Source organism: Xiphophorus hellerii, chromosome 13 (genome assembly GCF_003331165.1).
Source record: "Xiphophorus hellerii strain 12219 chromosome 13, Xiphophorus_hellerii-4.1, whole genome shotgun sequence".
Lineage (NCBI taxonomy): Eukaryota > Metazoa > Chordata > Actinopteri > Cyprinodontiformes > Poeciliidae > Xiphophorus > Xiphophorus hellerii.
The window spans coordinates 7937048-7946134 of record NC_045684.1 but is presented as its reverse complement, the minus strand read 5'-3'; the positions used below and the strand labels follow the sequence as shown (position 1 = coordinate 7946134).

Below are 9087 nucleotides of genomic sequence, written 5' to 3'. Positions count from 1 at the left end.
TTTTCATAAAAGTCTAAGTATTTTAGTATTTAGTGATCTGTGAGAGCTAATTGTCTCACAAAACAGCTACAGTTGAAGGGTTAGACATTAAAAGCACAACGTTTCGACAGGGTGACTGGTTTCAGCTTGACTCAGCACAGATAGCGGCCATACTGACAGATGGCAGACCTCTACTATGACTCTTGCCTAAAGCACTGTCCTTATTATTTGCAACAAAATCTTACAACAGATCATAGAAGTACCTGCCTCTCTTAAAACACACGATTTTTGGGAGGTAAACAAAATAATAAATGGTCATCTTGTGTAATTCATATATTAATTCAGCTGCTTTAACAAAAAATATATTCAGGTTTACATAACAGCAGTAGTGTCCAAATCCAGGGCTGATCTGTATCAAATGCATGGTTCAATACAAGGCCCGTGTAGAAACAACATGTAAGACATACAGAAACAAAAAGCCCCTGAGGGCTGAAGCGTTGAAGTGCTGGTTTGGATTTTGTGGAAGTGAAATTCTGTGAGGTCATCATTGGCAATGATGAACTTCCTTACAGTAAACGAACTGCACATTACTTAGTGATAGATGTTGAAGATGACAAAAAAATGCACACAATGGTGCTAGTAATTTAATTTAGTTGAGTTTAGCAAAAACCACATCCACATAGTAATGTCATCTGGTTTAAACAGTCTACATAAAAATCGAAAGCTTTTGCCGCAATTGCGGTGACATTACAAAAAGAAAAAGAAAAAAAGGGATGTTTCTCCAAAACTGGCAGGCTGGCAGAATGACCAAAAAAAAATCACTGAAGAATCTGCAGGAATTTCTAGCAAGTAGTCAAAGTGCTCTACAAACAAATGTATGCTCCTGTATTAAATGTGTGGAATAAGAAGTATGGTGGGAAGAGATCTGTCGCCTGCTCTTCTTCAACCAGCAGAGATCTGCCTAAAATCTCCCAAGACTGTGTGGGATAGTGTGTTATAGTATGAAGAAATCAAAGCTAAACCTTTGGGAAACTTCTACACAAGTAAATCTGGAATATGAACCACTTTGAGCATCAATAAGATACCAACATAAGCAAGCTAAGTAAAACATAGGGGTGTCAGCATCATGCTCTTACTTTAGACTCACCTGGGGATTTTGTTGAGATGATTGTAATAGAACGAAAAAAAAAGAAAACAGGTTTTTAGCTGAACAATGCAGTGAAGGAGAAATGTCCAGAGAATCTCATAGAGTTAGAGAATTTGGCAAGATGGTGTGGTGAAATATGATTAGGTCAAGGTGTGGTGTGCTGATAAACTGCTACCATAGAAGACAATTAAATCAATAAAAACCTGAGAAGTCCACATAGAGTCTGTCATATTTGATCATATTTCACAAAACATAAGTCTGGCATTTTAGCATGGGTGTACACTCTTGCAACATCAGCAATTACAACAGCAGGTGCTGGAGCACTTGCATGTAGGCCTGCCACAATGACAGATTGTGCTGGACAATAAATTGTCCCAGTTATTACTGTGAAACAATAATATTGAGACCATTTTCAAGTAATATATTGATAAAGGCATAGTAATGTCATTACTGTCATTGCTCTCTTATGACTAAACTTTAATTTTATGAAGAACACTTAACTCTGGAACTGGAAGACCCCACAAAAACTGCTAAACCTGGTGTTAGGCCCGCCGTGCATCCAGTAAACTATAAACCTAGCTAAATCCGTCTTTACCACCACTGTTACTGATTCTATAAAAAAAGTACATTTAAAATAAACGAACAACTGTAAGTCTGATAGGGGGGGGCAAGTAAAGACTGGTGGCCTGCCAGGCTTATGCTACACTGAGGGAAATATACAAAATAAAACACAAACAAAAATGATAAACAAAAAGAAAATAAAAACCAGAAAATCTGAATGGAAATCTTTGAGCTCATTTTAATTTATCATGCAATTAATCGCGACGGGGTTACTAGTGCATGAAGTAAGTGACCTAATTAAGTACAATCTTGTTTCTCTAATTCTTCCCTGATTAATATACAACATGAGCAGAGCACCAACACTCCAGAACTGTCTTGAACATAACAGGTTAAAGGGTTATGTGTCTGTCAAAATTACAAATACCTAAAGTTAATTGCCTCTAAATTAGCCTTGTGTGCCCTTACCTGACTACTTGCTTTCTGCTGGGAAGACGTTCCAGGGATATTGAGCGAGTGGCTCCTAGCAACGGGTGCCCCTGTTGAAGCTCTCCTGTGCTGTGCGCGGACCGACTGTGAAACTTTCCCCTCCAAACTGGGGCTGCCTCTGCCACCGGAATTGTTCCCTTCTGTTTCGAGCACGGCATCCCAAGGGTCCCCGGCGAAAACTCCCGGTACAACCTGAGCGTCGCTTTCCGACGCCACGGAAACTTGCTCGTTCTCAGCTTTACTTTTCGTGAGCGGGTCCAGATCCAGCCACTCAAAGGGGGCAACGTGAGAAGACTCTGTGACTGCTGCCTGTTGAGGCAGTGGGTTAGGTGTCAGGGAGGCCACGCCGACATGCGAACAGTCCACATCAATGCCGGTGGATCTGCCGTTCTTCAAGTATTCCGAGGTGCTTGCAATCTTGTCGAACAGTTTTGCCATTTCCGGGTCCACGGTTGGTTTTGGGAAGACCATGGCTGCAGGACCCTGGATGGGAGGCAACGCCATGAAGGATGGCTGCTGAGGCGGAACGGCCATGAAGGACGACATGGGTGGAGTGAAGCCATTTTGAAATGTGCCTGGTTTAGGAAAGGGAGCCGAGGGGAAGAGCGGACTGGGTTGATGGGTTGGAGTGCTCATACTAGAGTTAGACTGGCTGGGCAGAACTGATGTCCACTGACTGCTCTGGAAAGGAGAGGAGCTACAGGGATTCCCACCAGGGTAAGAGGCACTGAGGTTGAAGCCCAGCAGCGCAGAGGGGTGAGACGTTTTGCTGTTTACACCAAAGTTGTCATCCAGTAGGAGCTTTTCAAGTTCCGCGTTAGTCAGCTTGTCCACATCGATATCCCTGAACTTGTCCCCCTCTGCTTGCTTCTTGGTTTCTGGGAAGTCGATGAGGTCCTTGTCAGGTACATTCGCAGAAGAAAAAGGCTGAGGAGCAGCAGTAGTCGTGGAGAACTTTGAAGGTTTGGAGGAAGATGAAGGAGTTAAAACTGAAACCGTATGTCTCTTATCCCGTTTCAGTTTAGCCATTGCCTCTTCTTCCATGCGGAGGGCTTCCTCCTTACCCACAACCCCCTTTGGCTTGGGGACATCCATCTTGAACCCATTAGCATTATGTGTCTGGGCCATTCTGTCAAGTAGAGGGAGCCATGAGTATGACGGCTTTCAAGTCAGTGTGGCCCTAAGGGTTGCCGTGCGGAGATTTAAACACCTAAAAAAAAAAAAAAGAAGAAATAAATGACACTTTTAAAAAAATGGCAAAACTTATTCAAAACAAGATAAAGAAAATAGAAGATCTAATAACCAGCCACGCCAAACTCCTACCCAGATATGCAGCAGTCAGAATTTTGTAGTAGATAAGCAATCATTACCATTTGGAAAACTAATTTTACAGATCGGGATTTTACTCTGCAAATCATACAGTCCCTCCAGTTTTTGCAGAAACTTGCATAAAATCAACAAATCTTGCCCTATTTTCACACTAATGCTTCATTGTGAGTTTATTAAAAATGTTCCACAAAAATGGCCAAAAACATTGGATGGGCAAGTTCTCCCACCTACAGGTGTCAGTATTTCTTGCTCAAGCTTTGACCTGACAGAAGAGTCCTGAAAGAAAAAAACCCACTACATCTACAAGATCAAATAGTGCTGCCATGACAAAATTTAAAACTTGTGATTAATACCTTAATGTATTTAAAGCCACCTTCCATTTTTTTCAATAAATTTGACATTTTAAGGCCTTAGCTTTTAGATATATGAATTCAAGACTAATTAAGAATGTGTGAACACCCTGTATTAAACAGTTATTTAAACAGTGCATCGTTTTAGACATCACTGATTTAAAAAAATAAATAATTTTAAGTCTGCTTCCCTCAACAACAACATCAACACCAAAGAGTGTTGTTAGTACGACCTATGTTCTTACAGAATTTCTAATCGTCCAGGACTGGTCAATCAAGTCCTACATGCATCTCAAGGTTCTTTCATAAGATACTTTTGTTGCATAATCCACACTTATTCTTTGGCTCAACTTGAAAGTCCTGACATGAAATGGGGCCTTAAAGTCAAGACACCAAAGTCAGTATAAGTCAAGAAAAACAAACAAGTGTGGCTATCGATACGACTCAAAAAGGAAACCACATCAGTGCCAGAGCCACCAGATTATTCTCATGAGTTTGTCTGATCAGAGATAAACATTGTTCAGCAGAATCTGATATAATAATAATAATTTTTAAAAAAACATGTCGAGGATGGGCACAAAAAACACTACATGCATGTGAACAACCTTTGGGAGGATCGCAACACACAGATATCAAGGAAATCTAATACACAGATCTTTATTCATTCTGTTCCAAGTGAATTCTGTGGTGCAAGTCACACCCCTTTAATTCCACAATCCCAGCTGCATGCACTGAAAGCTCACATCCTGGCTGTTCAACTATTGTGCAAAGGCGCTAATTGACCTGTAATGAAAGAAGATGTTCTTGGTTGCATTTTTATTGCGGAACAATGACCTAAAATTAGCTTCTAAGCTATCATAAGCCTTTATAAATCATCAATGCTTTGTTGCTCCAAGCGCATTTTAATTGCATATTGACTGACTGCAAATTGCCACATATGCTGCTCTGCCAGCCTGCTTATAAAATCCAGGGCATCATGTGGGTCAGACCTCTCAAATCAGTATACCGTGTATTCATATAGGAAGGTACGTCAAGATAAACACTTCTTTTTTTGGGTTTACTGTTACACCACAAGGTGCATATTAAACCTGGGAGCACCTGTATACTATAAATGACTAAACAAAACAATAAGCCTGTTAATCAGGAACTCATTACAGTTAATTCAGAAATCTGCAAGTTTATTTTTATTACTACTAAACTGCTCATATTTTTGCCATTATTTAGCAAGGCCTTCTTTCGTAAATTGTAGGAAAGTGCTCTGTTTCGTGCTACAAAAGAAGGCTGACATATTTACAACCCTAGCAATAACAATCCAAACATAACTTTTTTCATATGGCATGGTGGTGCTGGATGACACAGCAGCGTCCTCAAAGCAACCATTCATCGAACGACTGCGGCGCAGGGGTTGAGCGAGTTCTTCCTCTCCCCAGGCATCGCGGGCCTCTCCAGAGCCTCCCCTCCCGTTGTGGTGGAGAAGGCCGACTGTGCCGGCCGGGACTCGGGGCTCGCCCAACGCTATTGTGCAGCTGAGGAATTTGGCATGTTGAAAAGCTCAACCTCCTCTCACTCTCCCTCCCTCAACCGTAGCCTTCTTTCTCCTTCTGTTAGCATTACGTTAAGAGTCACGGCCCAGGCTTGTCTTATCAGCTGTGTGAACCCCAGCGAGGTTGTGGCAATGTGGCTGCATCTATTAGGTCTGATCCAGAGTTTTACAGCAACACAACTCAGGAAAATCAATACAAATTGTCATTTTTGGACCATGTTCTCATTAATGGTTTAAATTTTCTGTGGATTCCTTGTATCCTGACATGTAATCCGTGTGCCACTATTTTTATACAATAAAAAAAGCATATTCTAGCAAAACAAAACAGATACCTTATGTAAAATGTAAACAACAAGTAAAATTTCGCCTGTGACTAAACTTCATAAACATTAGTTGACTGTGGTTAGTTCTGCATTGTAGGGTCACTGCACCACTTGTTATTATACCAGTTTTTACCATTTTTAGGACAGAAATTCAAATGTGCCGAAAACCCTCAAACCATGAAGCCCTCCAGCAAAACTTCCCGAATAAGACTTGAAGCTAATTCGTTACAAAATAAGAGAGACAGCATTACTTACAGAAAGTGTCAGTGGTATTTTTTTAATCTTATTTGGCCAAATTCTTTTGTTGCTATTTACAGAGTATGTTCTCTGTAAAAAGCGCAAAGACTAATACTAAAATCTCAAAGTAGGCATTTCTCAGAATACAACAATGACTTATTACGTCAGCAATATTCTTAAATGGCATACTTTTGCTATATTTTGTAAGTGAAGTGGAAGTGAGCTGAGCTGAGTTTCAGTGCAGTTGCCGGTGAACCGATAAATCGGATCTGATTTCCTTAGTATTGGGAGATAAACGTTCGCCCGATGCTTACATGTGAAACCGATCTTATCCACCAAGCTTATCTTGCCCCACAAAGCTCTGAAAGTCGACCAGTGTCCTCTTTTGTTCTGCCATGATAGAGGGCTGACTGACAGACCCGCCCCCCAGGTCACATCTGCACATGTGCGGTTTACAAAAATCCCCAAAATTGTTGCCACCTTCTCCAATTTGTTGCTATATTTACAAACTTAAAAAAAAAAAAGGAGGGGAAAAAAACAACAAAAAAACCCCCCTCAATTTTGGCAGGTCAGACTTTTTAAGAAATTGGTGATCAGCCAGAAAGCTGCAATCGGTGCACTCCTATTCTACAACAGGGCTACACAATATATTGCAAATATATCGTCATTGCAATATCACAATGTATAAGACCAATCAGACCCGTCAAAATAACAAATTTTGCTGGACGATAAATTGTCCCAGAAGTTATTGGGATAAAAAGATAATATTGTCCTTTTGAGATCATTTTCAAGTAATACAATAGCAAAGGCATAATAATGCGAGGACACTCTCTCAAAGATCAATAAACTTTCATTTCTGACAAACTTTTTAACATTGGAACTGGGAGATATTTTAGACATCCAAAAATATTTCAAACAAACACAACAAATAAAATCAATACTGAAGTCTCTGTAAAGAAAACTGCACTTAAAAAAAAAGATTAGTTGAGACCGAAGCACTAGACTGAAGACTTTTGTCAAAAGAAAGAGATCATAAATCATTAATTTAGATCATTAATTTAGTTTTATTGATTTATTGCTTACTGCAACAGGCTTACTACCAATATCGCAATGACTTTGCTGAATGCAGTTATTGTTGGCTAATATATTTCAAGTGTTAATAATAAGGTTGTTTTTTTTTAACATGCTACTGCTCACAGCAGACAGAAATGACATTGCCAAAAATGCAAAAAGGTCACAAAGTGACAGAAGCACATATCAGAACGAGATGAAAGAATAAAAATATTTTCGCCGCTATATTTACTAGTATTGTCGCTATTGCAAGGTTTACTAATTTTGTGCGGCCCTACTGAATACAATTTGAGCAAGCTCTTGACTTCGAGGCGCCTTTTTCAGGAGTCTTTCTGCAAGGACGGAAATCGTAACATTTTAACACCACAGCGCATCCTGATAACAGTTACCAGCACCGCCGGGACACTGTGTTAGTAAAATGTTTTCCTAGTATTTTAAAGCCATTCAAAAGCTCTGGGTAATCTTTTAAAAAGTCTTGCTTAATGAAACAATAAATGCAGTGTTTACTCTTGACAGAACATCCTCCCGGAAAGCTACAAAAGTTTGTTCAGTGTGTTATATTAATGCGTGGACATTAAGTCATGCGACACTGTTTTATTTTTAACAATTGTTAAAAACAATTGTTAAAAATAAAACAGAAAGTACATTTAAAACCACAAATCTGCTGTTGTTTTTACAGTTATGAGTCAACAGGGTTTAAATGGAGCATAGTGATGTATACATTTGTACTCTCACCTTAAAGTTAGACCTAAATGTGACTGTAATATTTTGTTTCCTGAGGCTGTGAGGGGAAAAAATTGCACAGGTTAGCACTATACGGTGCAGCTGATCAAAGTACAGCCTCTTTAAGATTTTTAAAGAAGAAAATATGTAACCAAGTCATGCGACATTTAATGACACAGTTTGAGACCGTAAACGGTAGCAAAATATTACAAACTCTATTCTAGCCACATTTTCTTTTCATAATAAGTACATAAATAAATAAAAATGTTCCTTGTGCCAACCACCTTACTTAAGTTTGTATTACAGCTGCGTTTAAAGGGAACGCGTGATGTATTATCGAGAAAAATAATAGATACAATCAGTTTAAGATACGTTTATCATCAAATATAGTTGCAGAATACAAACTCAAAGCACACTCTTAGGTCAGTCGCTTCGCTACTCTGTCACTTAACACAAATTATGGTTTTATATTGGCATTATGTCACCTTTGTTTGGTGTTTCTGCCCGGCTGACTTCTTTCAAATCAGAGCTAGGTCGCTGTTAGCATGACGCAACTTCAACAATTGCCAAAAGCCGAACTTAGTAACCTAGCTCAGATAGCCACTTTTCGCTACTTTTGGTAGCCGCTTTAGTGAAACTCCCAACTTTAGATCTTGTGAGGCTAACTTAGCTGCTAAACCAGCTGGAGCAGTAGCACCGAACCCCATGTTTACACAAACCCCACTGACTTCACCCAAACAAACGCTACTCTAGCCACTCTTCCCAGCTCTAAGTGACAACGGTTTAATAATTTAAAAGTACTCAAGACAACTGCCAGCTTGTTCTCGCCAACTAACCACAACAGGGAACAAATGCAGGCTGTCCTCAAACGGGAAGCGAGCACATACGACGACGGTACGACCGCTAACATAACGCATCTACAAAGTTGAACTTTTCGTAAAAGACGTGCTGTGTGAAAAGGTTTGTTTCTCACCTTTCAGTGGTCCGGTGTTTGGAGCCATTTTTCCTGCAGCCTGCATTTTTCCATCCACTTGCACAAAGGAGACGTCAGTTCCTGTTGAGTTGGTCGGCGGAGTCGACCGACTTTTGGATGGAAGTGTGGAAAGCGGCGTCTCTGCTCTATCAAATTACACGGAGAAACAGCGCCACCCCATGGACAAAGGTAGGCAGTGCATCGGTTGGCAATAGCTGTTGAAGAAAACAGTCTTCATTAAATGAATAGTAAGTTACTTTGCTTTTAATAACTTAGAAAAAGATACGTCTGCACTCTACTGCACCGTACTTCTTACTTTTACTGTTGAAGAATGTTACTCTAATTTGAATACAATTTTTGGCAAC

General features: G+C 39.9%; 1 protein-coding gene across 1 annotated transcript; it reads right to left on the bottom strand.

Moving 5' to 3' along the window:
- Window positions 1-2101: 2101 nt before the first annotated feature.
- Window positions 2102-8852, bottom strand: LOC116731621 (phosphatidylinositol 4-phosphate 3-kinase C2 domain-containing subunit alpha-like). The gene is made up of 2 exons (XM_032581434.1): window positions 8723-8852; window positions 2102-3383 (listed from the first exon to the last, which is right to left on the bottom strand). Exon 2 carries the CDS (start codon window positions 3299-3301, stop codon window positions 2102-2104), a length of 1200 nt encoding a protein of 399 aa, XP_032437325.1. The 5' UTR covers window positions 3302-3383; window positions 8723-8852.
- Window positions 8853-9087: the final 235 nt, after the last annotated feature.